At 40.0% G+C, this 18,182-nt stretch overlaps 2 protein-coding genes across 7 annotated transcripts in view; one reads left to right on the forward strand and one right to left on the reverse strand.

The window, feature by feature from the left end:
- Window positions 1–1,069: 1,069 nt before the first annotated feature.
- LOC117292390 lies at window positions 1,070–6,601 on the forward strand. Its single transcript, XM_033774418.1, has one exon. The coding sequence runs from the start codon at window positions 1,070–1,072 to the stop codon at window positions 6,599–6,601; it is 5,532 nt and encodes a 1,843-aa protein (XP_033630309.1).
- A 1,735-nt stretch (window positions 6,602–8,336) lies between these two features.
- Window positions 8,337–18,182, reverse strand: part of LOC117292374 (RNA binding protein fox-1 homolog 3-like) — a 64,288-nt gene continuing 54,442 nt past the window's right edge. For all 6 annotated transcript variants that reach the window (XM_033774402.1, XM_033774403.1, XM_033774400.1 and 3 more), the window contains exon 9: window positions 8,337–14,574. In XM_033774402.1, the coding sequence (XP_033630293.1) occupies window positions 14,527–14,574 (48 nt within the window). In that variant the 3' untranslated portion in view covers window positions 8,337–14,526. The remainder of the gene's footprint in view (window positions 14,575–18,182) is intronic.

Consider the following 18,182-nt stretch of genomic DNA (forward strand, 5'->3'; position numbering starts at 1 on the left):
AACAAACATTTGTATCGCATTCGCATTCGCAGGAAGTATGAACCGGGCTTTAGCCGCATAAATCAGTCCAATCCACTCCGTATCCTAAATCGGTCCAATCCGATTGGACCGATTTATGCTGGGTGTAGCCGCCAGAATATTCTTTTGGTTTACCTTTTTTTTGTGCAGCGCCTCGCCTTTTTCAAAAGTCAATAGAGGGCGCGATTTTGTATCACATTTATTTTTGTCGTACAATTGACATCAGCAAATTGCCAAGATATAGGGCAAGACCCATTATTTTTTGAGACATCTGTTGCCACAAAACCTAGGCAGCTCAGCAAAGTGAGTGTTCTCATTTTATTTTAGCATTGTTATTGAGTATATTGAGTAATTTGGAAGTATTTTGTTATGCAAAACTAAGGTTTTTTGTCAAGTGGAAATTACACTCGTGTACAAGTTTGTACATGACATGTACGTAGGCACGTTGCTCTGTATTATACGTTCATGTATGCGTTATTGATGCCATTGATTATAGTCCTAATTGATTATATAGATTAAGTCAAAGTATGGCCTTGGTTCATGTATTTATTGCAATTTGTTATTTTCTCTTTATATATTTTAGTTGAACCACCACCATCCACCAAATCACCTATCACCAATCACTAGACTACACCAACCACCAACTACCGCCATCCAGTAAGTTAATTGCCACCTCTATTTCGCCAGTCAACCGTCAACACTAATTAGTAATCTTGTATACAATCAGAACTCAATCGTCAAATCAAAGTTTATTCGTCACAGTAATTATAAAGTAATTCTACCAGCGGATCAAGAACAATAAAGAAAGTTTTACAATTAATTTGGTGCGTCTCATTGCTGAGTAAAATATTCCTGAACTTAAGTAAAACGACGATCTGTAGCATCACAGGCTACATTAGTTCAATTTGTGCTTTTGCGACATTAGTTTCCGACCTTCAGCATCAGTTAAGTTTGAGCTTCAAGGATACTTTGAATTGTACTTCAATGAAGTATGAAATTCATCATTTAATAGCCAACTACCTTGAGTACCGACAGTAAAGCGAGACAGGAGATGGATACCAAGCTTTCAAATTCTGCTGACCAGATTGCGACGACCTTTGAGTACATGGATTCATTGAGCCAAGCTGGCAGCAGAAGTTCAAGGGCAACAAGCGTTGCATCGGGTGCATCATCAGCATCCAATGCTAGGCTCAGAGCATCAGCCGAGAAAGCTGCGTTGCAAGCAGAAATTGCAACAGAGAATAGAAGACAGGCTCTGGAAGAGGAGGAGCTAAAGCTTCGTCAGCGACGGCGGCAGATCGAGTTAGAGACAAAGCTAGCGAGAGCTGCTGCTATAGAGAAAACATTTGCTGAGGCTGAAAATGATTATGATGTTAAGAATTCTACACCATTGGTTCAGCCAGTCACCACACACCACACGACACCAAACCGAGTTCCCAAAGTAAACCAAGATGATTCTTTTCCAAGTTCGGGTTCAACCACCATACCCTCACTTAGCACACCGGTCGGAGACACACCTAGCAACTTCACTCATCTCGTGAAAGCCATGCAGGTACAACAACAGTCCTTGGTAGAGACCCTCCAATTGCCAAAGACTGAGCTTATGACTTTTGACGGAGATCCTGCAAGTTACTGGGTGTTCATCCGGGCATTCGAGAATGCTGTAGAAAAGGACACAATTAGCGATGCTGCAAAGTTGGCTCGTCTCCAGCAATACTGCACTGGTGCTGCGAAGAAACTGATACAGTGCTGTGCAGTCAAGACACCACCCGAGGGCTATGCTCTTGCAAGAAAGCTTCTGAAGGAAAGGTTCGGAAATGAATATGACATAGCGGAGGCATGGATCAACAAGATCGTTAATCGCCCTGATATTCGAGACAGCAGGGCACTTTTAGATTTTGCTGATGACTTGAGAAACTGCCGGGAGACGCTAGACACCATGGACAAATTGTGTGAGCTTAACAACAGCAGAAGTTTGGCTCAGATGTTGGAGAAGCTACCCTGGGATGTTCGCAAGGCATGGCTGAGAAAGGTTTACCATATTAAAACTGTTGAATCCAGGTCCCCTACTATAGATGACGTCGTCAATTTCGTGCAGATTTCAGCACAACAAGCAAATGACCCAGTCTACAGCAAGCTCGTGAGCAGAGACCGGGCTGACAAATCAATGAAGGATGTCAAACGCAAAGATACTTCCGTGTCAAAACCCCGCTCCAATTTTGTGACACAAGTAGAGACAGCATCCTCCCCTCAACGCACTAACGATAAGGGGACATATCGAAATGCAGATTGGCATGCAAATGCAACATCAGAAGTGAGTGCTAGAAGTAATACACCTCCACGCTCCTGTTGGTATTGTGGAAGAGGACATGGTCTGTTCGGCTGCGATAGCTGGAAATCCCTGAAAGTCCCCGACAGACTGAATTTTGTGCAAACAAAGCGACTGTGTGTCAACTGTCTGCAACCAGGACACAGAGCCCGAGATTGTTCGAGAGATGCAGTATGCACTGTTCCTGGATGTGGTTTGAAACATACCAAGTTCTTACATCTCACCCGCACGGGCAACCCATCAACACCAACAAGTGTTTACCCTGTGAAGCAAGGAGATCAGCTCATAAATAATGCTGTTCCTGTCACCGTCAATGCTGTGCCAACAACTGCCTCAGCCAATGCAACTTGCAACACTTCTGGGGCCGGAAGTGGAAGGATAGCCCTACCCATAGTTCCAGTGAAAGTACGAAGCCACAGAAGTGCTACTAACTTTGTGACGACATACGCTCTACTTGACAGTGGATCAACGCAGACTTTCTGCTCAGAAAAGCTAATTAATGAGCTTGGAGTTAATGGAAAACCAGACACCATGAGGCTGACAACCTTAGACAATCACGATATCCTCACTGAAACTCGCATTGTACATCTTGAGGTAACTGACATGTGTGATGAAAATCTGGTTGTCATGACACATGTTTTGACAAGGCCAAAACTACAGATGGGCATCAGCACTTTGATAGATCAAAAGGAGATCAACAAATGGTCACACCTAAGCGATATAATCTTGCCAGATGTAGATGCTAACAATGTACACTTGCTCATAGGCCAAGACAACCCCTCTGCTTTAATTCCGAAAGAAGTCTTGGAAGGAGGCGTTGGAACACCCTATGCGACACGCACTAAATTGGGATGGACTCTCAATGGCCCATTTGAGACTGGACCCCTAAGCCGTTCAACTTCTTTCTTCATTGAAACAGACACAAGTCTACAGCAACAAGTAGAAAAGTTCTGGAAACTGGACGGCACTGGAGGTGATGAGAGAGGTATGTCAATCAGTGATAAGAAAGTTATCTCTATCTGGGAGCAGTCATTGTGCCGAGATGGAGCACACTATAGCATGAACATTCCCTTTAAGATGCGCCCACCTCAACTACCTGACAACAAGGCAGTGGCCGAACACAGACTCCGTCTGCTGGGGAGACGACTAGGCCGAGACTCCGACATGAAGGAGAAATACATTGCAGGCATCCAAGATTTGATGAATAAAGGATATGCAGAGGAGGTACCCCAGCAGGATCTGAACAGAGAAGATGGAGCAGTTTGGTATTTGCCACACCATCCGGTCCTTCACCCACGCAAACCAGGAAAGGTGCGCATAGTGTTCGACTGTGCTGCTCGTTACCGAGGTGTGTCACTCAACGACAAGGTTCATCAGGGCCCAGATATGACAAACAAGCTAGTGGGAGTGTTGATTCAGTTCCGGCAAGAGACCATCGCCCTGATGGCAGATGTTGAAGGAATGTTTCACCAGGTGCACGTGAATAAGCCTGACCGCGACGTTCTGCGTTTCCTGTGGTGGACCGACAACGACATAAGTGGGGTTCCTACTAAGACGTTTCGTATGACATCTCACTTGTTTGGAGGCATTTGGTCACCAAGCTGTGCAACCTTTGCCTTAAAGCGTACAGCACAAGACAACATGGAGAGTTTTGACGCCAACACCATAGACACCATAGACAAAAACTTCTACGTCGATGATTGCCTCAAGTCAGTCGCTACAGAGCAAGAAGCCATCAGCCTTGTTAGACAGCTTCGTGAGGTTTTGGCCTCCGGTGGATTTCGTCTCACGAAGTGGATTAGTAACTCCCGGGAAGTCCTGAGGTCAGTTCCTGAATCTGAACGAGCGAAGGGAGTGCCAACATTGGACCTGGACCAGACACTTCCTGCCGAGCGAGCACTGGGTGTGCTATGGGACATCGAGTCTGATGCCTTTACATTCAATGTGAGTGTGACAGAGAAGCCGTTGACACGACGTGGACTGCTGGGAACAGTGAGTTCTGTGTACGACCCCCTAGGTTATGCCAGTCCGTTTGTACTCACTGCTAAAATACTTTTCCAGACATTGTGCAGAATGAAAATTGGATGGGACGATCCAATCCCAGACTCCATCAAAGAGCAGTGGATCCGGTGGATGGCCGATTTACCACTCCTTCAGAAGATATCAATACCACGTTGTGTCAAGCCACTAAATTACGACACCATCACTTCAGCGCAGTTACACCATTTTGCGGATGCTTCTGAAAGGGGTTTTGGAGCTGTTACTTACCTGCGACTTCAGGATTCCAGTGGTTTGGTACATTGTGTGCTGCTCATGGCCAAAGCAAAGCTGGCACCTCTGAAGACAACAACAATTCCCCGCCTTGAACTTGCTGCCGCAGTCATTTCTGTCAAGCTTGATGAAACAATGCGTCGTCATCTTACACTACCATTGCAGGAGACAGTCTACTGGAGCGATAGCATGATTGTGTTGCAGTATTTGAGAAATGAGGAAAAGAGATTCCAAACCTTCGTTGCCAACCGTGTGTCAAAGATACTGGAGCATTCCACACCGCAGCAATGGAAGCATGTTGATACGAGCTCCAATCCAGCAGACGATGTCTCCAGAGGACTTCAAGCACAGCAGCTCATTGACAGCAAACGTTGGCTTCATGGACAACAATTTCTTCAGCTCGAGGAAGATAAATGGCCCAATCAACCTGAATTTGACAAGATGACTCTGCCCGTAGACATGGAGCTTAAGACAGTTACACAAGTCTACTCAGTCGAGGCAACCACTAATACACCTGAGGCTGTAGACACCCTATTGGAGAGATATTCCTCATGGTACCGACTTAAAAGAGCAGTCGCATGGATTCTCCGTGCCAAAGCCATTCTTCTTGCCAGAGTGAAGAAAACAGACTGGGACTTCAAGCCTTCCCGGTATTTGACTGTCACAGAGATACAAGCTGCTGAGAAAGAAATTATCAGACGAGTTCAGCAGGCCAACTTTGACGACACCCTTTTGAAATCCGGTGGCTACTGCAAGCTGAACCCTACAAGGTCAGGTGATGGTATAATCCAAGTTGGCGGACGACTAGCCAATGCTTCCTTCACCGACAACATCAAGCACCCTTGGATATTGCCAACAAGACATCCGCTGACAACCCTGATAATAAGGCACTACCATACCATTGCTTGTCACTCTGGAATTGAACGTACTCTTGCAGATATCCGTCAGAAATTCTGGATCATCAAGGGACGTACAGCTGTGAAGAATGTCATCAATTCATGCATCCCATGTCGCAAGCAGAGGGCACCTATGATGACACAACAAATGGCAGACTTGCCAAAAGACAGAGTGACTCCGGAACTGCCCCCTTTCAGTATGGTAGGAGTAGACTTCTTCGGTCCTTTCATGGTAAAGCGAGCTAGAAGTATGCAAAAGAGATATGGTTGTATCTTTACATGTCTTGCCACCAGGGCAATTCACATTGAAGTGAGCCATAGCTTGGACACGGACTCCTTCATCAACGCAATGCAGCGATTCATCAGTCGTCGGGGAAAGCCAGTAGAGATTCGTTCAGACAACGGAACAAATTTTGTTGGAGGTATGCGAGAACTCCGTCAAGCCATCCAGGAATGGAACCAACATCAGATTGACAGCTTTCTGTGCCAAAAGGAGATTCAGTGGATCTTCAATCCGCCTGCAGCCAGCCACTTCGGAGGCGTTTGGGAGCGGCAGATTAGAACAGTTCGAACAATTCTCAACAACTTGCTTCATCAGCAGACACTCGATGACGAAGGGCTCCAAACACTCATGTGCCTTGTCGAAGGGATAGTTAACGGACGACCCATCACCAAGCTGTCAGACGATATGCGAGACCCGATGCCACTTACCCCAAATCACCTGCTGCTTCTTCGTTCGGGTCCTCAACTACCACCAGGCAAATTTGTGAAACAAGACATCTACAGGAGACGTTGGCGTCAAGTACAATATCTGTCTGACATATTTTGGCAGAGATGGCTCAAGGAGTATCTTCCACAGCTGCAGGAGAGGCAGAAATGGCTCCATCCTCAACGCAACGTTCGATCTGGAGATCTGGTGCTTGTTATGCATGAAAACACCCCAAGACACCAATGGCCTCTAGGACTTGTGAGAGAAACCTTCCAAGGCAAGGACGGCAAGGTCAGATCCGTACAGTTGAAGACACAGTCAGGAGTTTACACCCGACCCATAGATAAGCTGTGCCTCCGAGAGGGTGAAGAGATGTAGACCGCATAACCAGCAAGGATTGGACTGACTCTCTAAGAACATTTTGGACATTGAATGTTTGACTAATATTCTGTTGGTCTTTTGTTTGTAATGCTGTTTCCCGGATACAGTCATTAGGGGCCGGGATGTAGCCGCCAGAATATTCTTTTTGTTTACCTTTTTTTTGTGCAGCGCCTCGCCTTTTTCAAAAGTCAATAGAGGGCGCGATTTTGTATCACATTTATTTTTGTCGTACAATTGACATCAGCAAATTGCCAAGATATAGGGCAAGACCCATTATTTTTTGAGACATCTGTTGCCACAAAACCTAGGCAGCTCAGCAAAGTGAGTGTTCTCATTTTATTTTAGCATTGTTATTGAGTATATTGAGTAATTTGGAAGTATTTTGTTATGCAAAACTAAGGTTTTTTGTCAAGTGGAAATTACACTCGTGTACAAGTTTGTACATGACATGTACGTAGGCACGTTGCTCTGTATTATACGTTCATGTATGCGTTATTGATGCCATTGATTATAGTCCTAATTGATTATATAGATTAAGTCAAAGTATGGCCTTGGTTCATGTATTTATTGCAATTTGTTATTTTCTCTTTATATATTTTAGTTGAACCACCACCATCCACCAAATCACCTATCACCAATCACTAGACTACACCAACCACCAACTACCGCCATCCAGTAAGTTAATTGCCACCTCTATTTCGCCAGTCAACCGTCAACACTAATTAGTAATCTTGTATACAATCAGAACTCAATCGTCAAATCAAAGTTTATTCGTCACAGTAATTATAAAGTAATTCTACCAGCGGATCAAGAACAATAAAGAAAGTTTTACAATTAATTTGGTGCGTCTCATTGCTGAGTAAAATATTCCTGAACTTAAGTAAAACGACGATCTGTAGCATCACAGGCTACACTGGGGCTAGATGAAAGTATGATGGTGAGGTTGCTACACACAAAAGCTTGCCAGGAACCATGTGACATAGACTTGATTTCAATTCTCTGCATCAGCCACGCAGAACTCCCCACAGATTTGTTATCAGACGCTCTAACTCGCTAATGACGTAGGGTTTGTCACAGAGGGCACTGTTTCAGCCAATAATGGGTGCGTTCGTTTAGCTTCCCTGGGTCGACCCCGGTGTGTGTTTTTTTTTTTCCAGGACGAACGTGTGCAGATAATTACCCACGTTCGTCTTGGTGAGAAAAAAACACCACACACCGGGGTCGACCCAGGGAAGCTAAACGAACGCACCCATTGTATCGGCTATCAGGACGACTAAAACCCATGACCACAGACTAGGAACCTAGTGACATAGCACTGTATTCATAGGGTGCGTTCGTTTAGCTTCCCTGGGTCGACCCCAGTATGTGGCGGTTTTTTTCTTTCTAGGACGAACGTGGGTAATTATCTGCACACGTTCGTCCTGGAAAAAGAAAACACCACACACCAAGGTCGACCTGGGGAAGCTAAACGAACGCACCCATTGTCTGAGGAATTCAAACTATATTTTTAGGTGCCAACTTTTGACTAACAAGTCAGTGTCCAAACACTTCATGAATGGCTTTTGATACTCACTTGTTCTGATCTGGTGAACCTATCTCAACCATTTAAATATTATGGGTTTTTTTTTTTTGGGGGGGGGGGCAAGGGCTTGTAGACTATGGGATCACTGTTATTAAGACATAAACTTTGAGAACAAACACAGATAATAAGAACTCAATCCACGAAAGAAAGTTTCTTTTCAGACTTGGTGTATTTTTATTCAATGCATTTGATGCCAAAGAACCCAGGCACAACTCAAAACACAAATAAACCTAAATTTTTAATTAATCCGGAAACCTATAAATTAAAGACTTGATAATTCTATTACAGGAGTTGTTTGATCTGTACTTCCAGAGCAAATTCAGCTCCTTTGTAGAATTTTCAAGATAAATTATAAAACCTCTTTTGAACGCCGACTCCTTAGAAAATTCTGAATCTGTAAAAAAGAAATTGGTAACAATTAGTGGTCAAGTTTCTCCACAACCTGTGTGATGTTTGCTCTGACATTTTGAACCTTCCCTAGGCCGAAATATAGTAGATGACGACAAGTAAAGTTAAAATGAAACAACAGGTTAGACTCCTGTATCAGAGAACAATCTCAGTTTGTGCAATGTAAAATGAGTAAGTCTCGTAACTCAAACGTAGTCCCACATACCTTGCAGGAAATACTGTATGTTAAAGTGCCTTGAGCGTCACTGAGTGACGGCTGCACTATTGATACAGAGGTTTACGGTTTGACTCGAGCTCAAGAAGATAGCTCAGGTGGTAGAGTATGGTCAAAGGTTCAAAGAAGCACAAACAGTGTTATGGTTATACCAGTGTTCAAGGTTCGACACCTGCTTGATGTAGCATAGAACAGGTGGTAGAGCATCAATGAAACAATTTCAAAGTCAAAGTCCTGCAGGAGTTGCTCTTTAAGGAGCTCAAACAGTGGTATGGTGGATACCAAGGCTCAAGGTTTGACTCCTGCTTGAGAGCATAGCTCAGGTGGTAGAGCTTTCTTAAAACAACTTTATGGTCAAAGGTTCAGATCCTGCATCAGTTGCTTCTTAATGAGTTCAAACAGTGTTATGGTGATATCAAGGTTCGACTCCTGCTTGATGGTATCACCATAACACTGTTTGAGCTCCTTAAGGAGCAACTCGTCAGGTAGGTGGGGGAGCATCCATGTAATATCCTGGCAGTTTGAGGTTTGAATCCCAAGTAAGCTCAACTGACTGCACACCAAACTGAAGGGTAACAGGTTCATCTTCAACACTTTTGTCAAAGCAGATAATCCAGTTAACACAACTTTGTTATACAGAAAGTCCTTTGCTAAGCAAGAAATGAATGAGGTACCAGCCAGAACAGTGTAAACTGTATGGTATTTTGGCTAATAACCTAGGATTTGTCTGTGCTAAAGGAAGTGTTTACAGGCTGAAACTAGGCCCAGGAACGTCGGGAGAACACCAGTCACACTCTTTCCTCAGTACCAAACAGATTATTTGAAAATGAAACATTTATCAAAGAAATATAACTCAGAAATTCTTGTTCTGTTTCATTCACACATGAAAAATAGTTAAATAATGGATTCATTGACTCCTCCAAAGTAGAAGTCTGAACAAATGTGTGTTTGCTTTATTTAAACTCTTGTTTTTTGTTCCATGTGGCATAACAAACGGTACATAAACTTAAAAACAGTTTAGATTAAAATAAAAACCCACAATAATTAAAAATACACACCTAGCTGTTATATGATTACCATAGAAACTGACAAGATTTTCAACAAAGATACATTATGCTTCAAGGTTTCACTTCAGAAAAAATATCTTACTTGAGTTTTTTTAAATGTCTTAAAAAAAAAAAACAATATGAAATGTTGGTAGTTCGACATGAGCTAAAATGGTTTCTGAGAAATATTCTAGGTGTGATTTTTTCTTTAAAATAAAAAATCAACTGGGGTTCATTTACTGTTTATTTAACACTTGCTGCTATTGCCATATCCTGGCATTTTGGCAATTTAGCAGCATATATTAAGTTACAATTAAATACACAAAAGACATATATTTCATACATATACATTATCGTGTGCTGGTCATAACTGACATTTAAAAACAAAGAAGAAAACAAAATGATACTGCCTTGTAAAAGTGAAGGCATTTCCCCAGTTAAAACTTAAAACATGATTGTCGAATAGCACACAAAATATGATTGTAGATTATTTGAAACAAATTCAAAGACTGGTGCGGGAGATGGGCTCAGCTGTGTAGGGTTGACAAAATGCAACCAAGATGAGAGCTATTGTTTGTGTGGTTCCCTGTTTACACAGTGATAATGAGAGTTTGGATTCTCATCACCAAGACAAGGATCAGACTATGTTTTGGCTTAGTTTTGGTGACATTAAGGTGAACAAAATATTGGATTTAGAGTTGACAACAAAAAGTACCAAGTCAAGTCTTTTCTCCACTTGAGTTGATCAAAAATATTTTGAGTTTTTTTTAACAATTGGAATCTGTCAGCAGAGATGAAGGAACTTTGGCAATTTACAAAAGTTGAGATCAAAAATTTGAAACCAGAGAGGTTAAAAAAATAAAAGAAAAAGAAAAACAAACTAATGTCCAGTAAATTAACGAGTTGAAACAAATCTTCCTAAACCCCAAGCACTTTACTCAAACAATAAAATTTCGGAAGTCGAAATAATTACACAGCCACATTTTCATCGATGGCGAAAGTTACAAATTCTGTCAGAACTGGCCGTCTACAGGCGTCACTTTCATCAATTTACACAATCAATAATACTTCAATGTCAGAATATGTAAACTAAGATTACCATTTGTATTATTGCCACAAACCGCATGAAATTATGGGAAGGGAGGAGGGGGTGAGTACACTCTGGTGGTAGTGGGAAGTAGGGTGGTTGATGCCCAGTCTTTGAAGATGTTACCAGAAATAAAGGTGTGCAGGTTTTAATACTGAACAAAAAGTAATACACAAAACAAAAGAGTTACCTTAAGTTTTTAAAAAGAAGTTTCCATTAACATCACTAATGAAAGCAAAAAATGACAAAACTACTTAAAATGTAACAATTTCACAGAAAGATAGTTATAGGTAAAACAGATACCTAACATTTCCCTCCCAGTTTTGAGGTAACAGCACACTGTACATGGTCGTTCAGATAGAAGACCGACATCCAACAATACACGGACGATTATTAGAACACTTTGGTTGGCCAAAAAGGGCAGAAAAGTTTTTTGTCTGGCAAACCATTGCACTCAAGTAGTTCTGTTTATCTAAACAGGCTATAACAGACACTATTTCAATAAATTCAGTATATTGAACAATAAATATAAATGTCTCATTATTAAGGGTCTTATGTTTTTTGCTTTTCTCTATTTTACAATTTTTTACGTTTTTTTCTCTTAATAATGTGCTATTTGAAGACTATACAGCAAAAGACAAACTGTACAATGTAACCGGATAAGATCTTTACTTGTTTTACAGAAATAAATAAATAGTTATACATTAATAATAAAAGACGGAAGATACGTAATGACTCCTGTAAGTGTCTTTACTTTTTAATAAAGTTAGTTGTGGGCAAGTTAATTAGCTTTACGGTTGTTAAGACAGATCTACAATAACGGTGAAATGACAACGGCTATAACAAACTCAACTACACCCTTGCCATGGTAACCTACTCCTTACTGTGGCAGTACCAACGTCAGGGCCCAATTTCATAGAAATGCTTAAGCAGAAGAAATTGCTTAACAAACTTCTGCTTAGCAGAAATAAGCAGGACACCAGTAACTATTCTGGTAAGCATACTTTTGTTCTGCTTTGCTACTTGTGCTAAAGTAGCTCTATAAAATTGGCCCAGATCTGGCCAACTTTTCATGGAGCTGCTTACAGCAAAACATTTTCTGCTAACTAAACACTTCTGCTAACTAAAAAGTGAGCAGGATACCAGTCACAGATGGTACATGTGACGAGGCTTCTTGGCTGGTAACCTTTATCTGGTAAGCATAAGTTTGTTGTGCTTTGGGTAACTTTTTGTGCATAAGCAGCTCTATGAATTGGGCCTGGGAGTGTTCAAGTTTCAGCAGAGGATCAACATCACAACAGTTCGGAGCAGATCGAGGACCGACATCTCAACAGTTCGGAGGAGAGTAGGTTAACAAAAAAACATTTTTACAAATTTGGTTCGGTGAATTTATACTAAGTAACCCTTCCCAGCAGACCCATGGTTGAAGGTTTGAATTTCACATTATCATCAGTGAATGAAAGTCCCTGAAATTTTCACTGGGGTGGCCAGTTTAACTGAACAACCAACTGCTGGTCTGTGTCCTGGCTAGTTCACTCTCAACTGCTGTTCCGTGTCTCTCTTATTGCAACTGAACTCCCAACTGCGGATTAATCTCCTTCCTTGCTTTTTTAAAAGGTATAGCACACAACGTTTAAATATCTATTTGTGTTCGTAAACATAGCATTGATTAAACCCTAATAGCACCACATTTAGCACGTGTGTAATAATGTGTCTGAATAAAATGAAGGTTTTTTTTTAAAGAGCTATCTGATAAAGAACTACATGCAAGATTTGTTTTGAAGAAAGGACTGGACGACGGATTTGGTCACACTGCTACGAAACAACAGAACAAATTCCTCATACCGAGTTGCAAATAAACTGATCAATCTAGCGATTAGCAATATATTGCCACTAAAAAGTTGTAATACCTAAATATCAGAGCACTATTAATAAGGTAATTTATGTACAAAAATGACAAGCCTATAAGCCTGTGTTTAACTTACATAATGTGGAAGAGTGCAGTATAGTTCCGCTTGTTCCATTAATAATAAAATTGTTCAAGCACATCTTTTCTTTTGTCCCAAAATATTTCATTTACTCTGCCTTAATTTGAAAAACTGACTACAAGAATATTGTTTGATTTATAAAATGCCTTTTTGTTTATTTGTGAATATCTTTTTTTTGTTTAGGCAAAAAATAGTCGAGTTACGCTTGGTGTGTTACAGTGTGAGATGTAACAAGATGCTCAAAAAGATGGGAAAACTTTCTTCAATTGATTTAAAAAAAAGTTCTGATGCAATGGTGACTTGTGTCAGACAAATTTTGGGTGGACCAACAAGTTTTGACAGTTTCGAATCCACTTACGAGTGTTTCTTTTCCAACATGAACCAACAAATTTTAGTTTTACTCTCAACTAAAAGAGGAGTTGTTCACTTGATTAACTTTTTCTCTGAACGAACAATTGTGTGACACAAACTCTCTTGAGGAACTGATGATGTTTCAAGTGAACATGATGTCCTTAGCCAATAAAAGAAAATTGATATTTGTACATCTTTAAAAACAACAAAAAAACTTCTTTTTTTGTGCCATTCATTGATGAAGTGTTTCATTATTGTAAAAGAGAGGTTTGAATTGGCAGAGGAACGCACACTGGACATTGAGTTGTCAATTTTTTTAAAATTGAAGTGAATAAATTTGATTGTCTTTATGTGCTTCGATTAGTGTGTGATTGTCTTTATGATTTCTTTATGAGTCTTTATCACAAATTTGGCAATTTACTCATCCAACATTACATCCTTTCCTTTTCTCTGCTATTTCTCACCAAACGAATATAGGAAAAGATTCCCGAATGGTCTTTGAATCATTCTAAATTGGTCTTTAAATGTCCACTTCTGGCATACATTATTAAGAAAGTGTGTTCATTGCTTCGCCCAAGTAAGAACCTATCCTTGCCCAAGTAAGAACCCTTTCCATCAACCTTTCACTGATTAATGTGACATCTTCCATGGTGCTGAATGCTCATTTTCTTAGCCTTAAAATTAATAAAAAGAGGCTTGCATCCTTCCCCGTATATTGCAACTCTTCATTAACTGAAACCATGATGGTACATTCTGATTGCAATCCCTCTGCGTAGTATTGTAGTTTTTATCTCGATCGTTCTTCCCGCAATGTTTCCATCTCTTGTAGTTATTTCCTTTCAGTTCAGCAACTCAAAGTTTTTCCGATCACACAACCAACAACCAGTGAATTATAGCTGGTTAGCTGGTACTCAGAACACCATCGTAGCACACAAAAAAGTCCAGCACGAATTTTCCCATTGGTTGAAACAACTGGTACCCCCACACGTTCTCATGTGAATGCTACACACTAACAAGTCAAGCAACCAGTGAAGGAGCACGACTGGTACCCTGTATGACTGGGTTACCGTACCCCCCCTGCATCGAGTCGCGGTCACCGTGCAGCACGTGCATAAATCCATATTGTTAAATAACAGGCAGTTTTAAAATGTTCTTAAATTATTTGACAAGAGTTGTTCAGAATCTCTTACAGTAAAGTTGGCAGCACAGTTTATTTTGTTGAGTTTGAAATGCTGTGTTCTTTTGTTTAATACGGCGTGTAGCGTGCATAGCCTCCTCTGTAGATGCCTGCTTGCTGTTGGAAGAAAAAGAAACAAAAATAAAAGACTTACTTTGGGTGAAGAAATTACAAAAACATGAACCAGATGTGACAATGAGACAAGCATCCACTAAAATACACAGGGCACTAGGACGACAGCACGAGGAATTATCCCATGCATTGACATTAAATTGAAAACCGGTTCCATGTTCAGGTATGTACGTGAAAGAAAGAGAAACAAGTTAATAATTTCTTCATATTATGGGAGAAAACCCAAGCAATTAGTTAGGGACCGAAAACCCAATCCACATGCAAGGCTCCGATATGAGGTGGAATTCGATCCGGGGTCCTTCAGAGGTGAAAGGCGGGGAAAGAAACCACTGAGCCAACCTGATTCCCATTTACTTTGAAAACAAATTCCAAAGATTGTCATTATAATATATGCCCAACTACCCCACCACTTTAATTCACTGTACCGACCCCTCGAGAGACTCTTCAGTGAAAAAAAAAACCCAAAACACTGATTTTACTCCGAGGAAAGCTCTTTGGGGTGAAAAACAAAAGGCTTTCTCACAGTCGATGGGTTGGGTGAGGTGTTTCATTGACTTATAAAAATGTCATAGGCCTTTTGATAAGATGTTTCAAAGACTACAATGGCATCTTGGCATAAGATCTTCTCCCAAGAAATGAATTTGAGATTCTTGAATTCTGCTATTAAAGCGTATGAAAAACAAAGAGAGGAACAATTACAAGGGTCCATGAGATTATTTTTATAACTTGGTGGCAGTTTAAATATTAACTGTGTGGATTTTGGTAGGTTTCTGGTACTTATTATTATCAACAAATTAATGTTATACATCATAAGATAAAATACTGTGCTGCTGCAATAGATTTGATAGAAATACTTCTTTAAGCGGAAACTATTTTTGAAGATTATTAACAACTGATACAATACAAATTTTCTGAACTACAATTGTACGGACAATATAGACTACATATTTTTGTCTGTTACCCAAAAGTTTTGTTTGAGGTTCATAATCCAAAGAGTAAAACGGACAAAAGTGTGTCGCTCAATTTCAAATAGGGAGGAACTTTTCATTTCTTAAAAACTTAGGGTTGAACAAAGACAAATTTGCTAGAGCAGGAGTTGAACCTGTGACCTCCATATTAAAGTGCCAGCACTCTCTACCAACTGAGTTATCTAGGCCTATGTTGGTGACCTCTCCGTGGGGTGCCAGTCTTACTTGTAAGTGCCATATTGCCCAAGTTTACTGTACAATCTGGAAAATCCACTCTAAAAACTAAAGAGTTGTTGAATCCAACACTTACATTAGCTCAAGGAGTGACCATACTTTGAAAGTGTTGGATCCAGCAGTTTGTTTGTTAAATCTAGCATTTTTAATGTATGATCCAGCGCAGAAAGGGTTAATTCAACAAATTAAGTGTTGATTCCAACAATCCTTAAAAAAAATTCGTAAAAATTGTTGGATCAGCTTTTTAAACGTTAAACTGACACTTAAATTCTTGACCAAATACTTTACATATCAAATGCTGGATTCAACACTTTCAAAGTGTTGTCACTCACCAACTCTCGCAAGTGTTGGATTCAACTCTTTAGTTTTTAGAGTGTGGGTAGAGCTAAATGGCTTAGTTCCTAGTAGAGTGCTTGCACAGTTAATCAATTAAATTTTACCAAGTAAGTTCCTCTTGTGGGTTTACTACCAGTACTAGATATTTTTTCAAAACAATGAATTTTTGGGGGGTCTTATTGTTTTGCTCCACTATCCACTTAAAGGAAGTGGGTACTTTTTTTTAAACACAAAACACAATGTCCACAGATTTACATTAAACTTACACAGTTTGAAGATAATGATAATACAAAGCTTCCCTTACAACATTAGTTGCTGAGGTGCTGTAGTTTTTGAGAAATAAGTAAAACAATGTCATGAAAATCATTTTTTAAAAGCTAAAATAATTTTCGTCTCACTAAAAAAGAATTCATGACATTGTTTTACTCATTTCTCAAAAACTACAGCTCCTCGGCAACTAATATTTTCAGGGAAGCTTTATACTATCACTATCTTCAAACTGTGTAAGTTTAGTGTAAATCTGTAGACATTGTACAAAAAGTACATAGACCCTTTAAGAAACAGAGGCAGTTTGAGAGCAACAGGCTGTCTCTACTGGTAGATTTCTTCTAGGATAGCAAAACAAATCATATTTAAAAATGTTTCATATACATTATTTACACACAATTAATACAAAATGTTCTACAGAAATGAATTCATGCCCAAAATGTTAAAATTCAAGCAGTTTTAATTATCCACCAAAATGTATTTAAAATGACACATAAACATGCTACACTAAACTGTCTGTGTGAAATGGGAGGAAAAGCTTTAGTTTCACTGCATTTGATGCTTACTTATTGATCAAGAAAATCTTTTCAGCGAAATTAGTCGCGCATATTTTCTACAGGTGTTCTCAAAACTTACAAGTACGCTCAAATAACTGGCAAAGTTCCTTAGAAAGACCGCTTCCACAATCAGGCTTAGAATGGAGTTTCATAAAAAAAGAAGGAAAAACTAATTGGTGGTTTAAAATAGACTAATTGTGAGCGCTTACAGCGTTTGGTCCGGGTCTCGCTTTAGGGCCCTGGGAAAATGTGAGGTTCTGGATGCTCTTTGGTGCAATGCATAGAAACAGCATTTTTCCCATTCCACCAAAAATAAACCAAATATGTGCACCAAACTTACACCAATTCTGTACAATACAATGAATAAGGTGAAAGGGACTATCACATATAAAAATGACATGCAATACACATACATCTGTTAACAAAATACAAATCACTGAACGTGTGGTCACAGTTTGGAAGTAGCTTGCATGCATGTCACTATTAGATTTAAAGGCAGGGTACATCTTTGGTAAGTACCGGTACTCCCAAAATTAAAGACCATATAAATGTGAACTTGGTAAATAGCACTGGAGAGCTGTTAAAACTACAAAACATTGTTAGAAACAACATCCTTTTGAAGTAGTGTAGTTTTGGAGAAAAAGGTAATTTTTAACAACAAAACTTGAATCTGAGAAAGGGTGCAGGCATAAAGCATTTATCAGGCATCTGAAACCACCACAGTTCTGTGCAGCGACGTTTTTTTCCCCCATTTTTTTTCCTTCCTTATTTTCTTGCACTTTCGATGACCAATTGAGCCCAATTTTTCACAGGTTTGTTATTTTATGCATACATTTGGATGCACCAAGTGAGGAAACTGATCTTTAAGGATGACTAAAAGTATACCCAGCCTTTAAAGACACTGGACACTATTGGTAATTGTCAAATACCAGTCTTCTCACTTGGTATATCTCAACACATGCATAAAATAACAAACTTGTGGAAATTTGAGCTCAAGTGGTCATCGAAAGTGCGAGATAATAATGAAAGAAAAAACACCCTTGTCACACGAAGTTGTGTGCTTTCAGATGCTTGATTTCAAGACCTCAAGTTCTAAACTTGAGGTCTCGAAATCAAATTTGTGGAAAATTACTTCTTTCTCGTAAACTACATCACTTCAGAGGGAGCCGTTTTTCACAGTTTGTTATACTATCAACCTCTCCCCATTACTCGTACCAAGTGAGGTTTTATG

Source organism: Asterias rubens, chromosome 7 (genome assembly GCF_902459465.1).
Source record: "Asterias rubens chromosome 7, eAstRub1.3, whole genome shotgun sequence".
In the NCBI taxonomy this organism is placed as follows: domain Eukaryota; kingdom Metazoa; phylum Echinodermata; class Asteroidea; order Forcipulatida; family Asteriidae; genus Asterias; species Asterias rubens.